Source organism: Citrus clementina, unplaced genomic scaffold (genome assembly GCF_000493195.1).
Source record: "Citrus clementina cultivar Clemenules unplaced genomic scaffold, Citrus_clementina_v1.0 scaffold_1, whole genome shotgun sequence".
In the NCBI taxonomy this organism is placed as follows: domain Eukaryota; kingdom Viridiplantae; phylum Streptophyta; class Magnoliopsida; order Sapindales; family Rutaceae; genus Citrus; species Citrus x clementina.
This window is the reverse complement of record NW_006263303.1, coordinates 14,026,258-14,027,061: the sequence shown is the minus strand read 5'-3', so window position 1 is coordinate 14,027,061 and position 804 is coordinate 14,026,258. Positions and strand designations below refer to the sequence as shown.

Genomic DNA, 804 nt, shown 5'->3' with positions numbered 1-804 from the left:
TTATTTTCTCTGTATCAACTCGTGATCATAACTCATCGATTCATTGAGACCGTACAGTCAAATTAATATCGTAAGCCAATTTTTAAACCATTGAAAATGCATCAGAGTTTATTAACATTAAAAGTAGTAGACACAAGTAGGCACGGAGGAAAACGACAGCCTATAAACGGACGCAAGTTAATATCGGTACGGCCGACCATCGAATCACCGTCGAAACCAAAATCTACGGCGCAGGACCAGGTTTAAGAGAAGTAGTCATCATCGAACGAAACTCTTCAAAATTCACATTGCCATCACCATCGGCATCCACCGGCTTAATCATCGCCACACATCCATCAACCGAGCACTTAATTCCGAGCCTGTTCAACACCAAATTCAACTCCTCCGCCGAAATCAAGCCGTTCTTGTCCTGATCGTAGAGATCAAACGCCTCGCGGAGCTCGGCCTCGCCGGCGGCACCAGAGGAGGTCCGGCAGATCGTTTCGAACTCCGACAGGCTGATGAATCCGTCCTTGTCGGTATCGAGATCCTCCATGACGCGGACGAGCTCCTCCTCTTTGTAGCTCGATCCCATTGATTTCAAAACGGTCGCCAGCTCCGTCAGCGAGATCTTGCCGTCCTTGTTCGCGTCGAACTGGTTGAAGATCTTCTGCATCTCCTCCCGGCTCACTATTAGCTGTTTCCTATTCGAATCTGCCTCCGTTGTTGCTGCCATTGCTTTTCTTTTTCTTTTGTTCTGTTTGGGGGAAAAGATAATTTAAGAGACACGATATAGAAGAGAGATCAAAGTGGAGAGGTATCCGT

The 804-nt window shown here is 47.0% G+C and overlaps 1 protein-coding gene across 1 annotated transcript; it reads right to left on the bottom strand.

Annotated features, from left to right (window-relative positions):
- LOC18056093 (probable calcium-binding protein CML27) lies at positions 1 to 804 on the bottom strand. The gene has a single exon (XM_006451569.2). It carries the CDS (start codon positions 713 to 715, stop codon positions 224 to 226), a length of 492 nt encoding a protein of 163 aa, XP_006451632.1. The 5' UTR covers positions 716 to 804; the 3' UTR covers positions 1 to 223.

Excerpts from the sequence above, each read along its gene's own strand:
- LOC18056093 (XM_006451569.2), bottom strand. The coding sequence starts at position 715 with ATGGCAGCAACAACGGAGGCAGATTCGAATAGGAAACAGCTAATAGTG.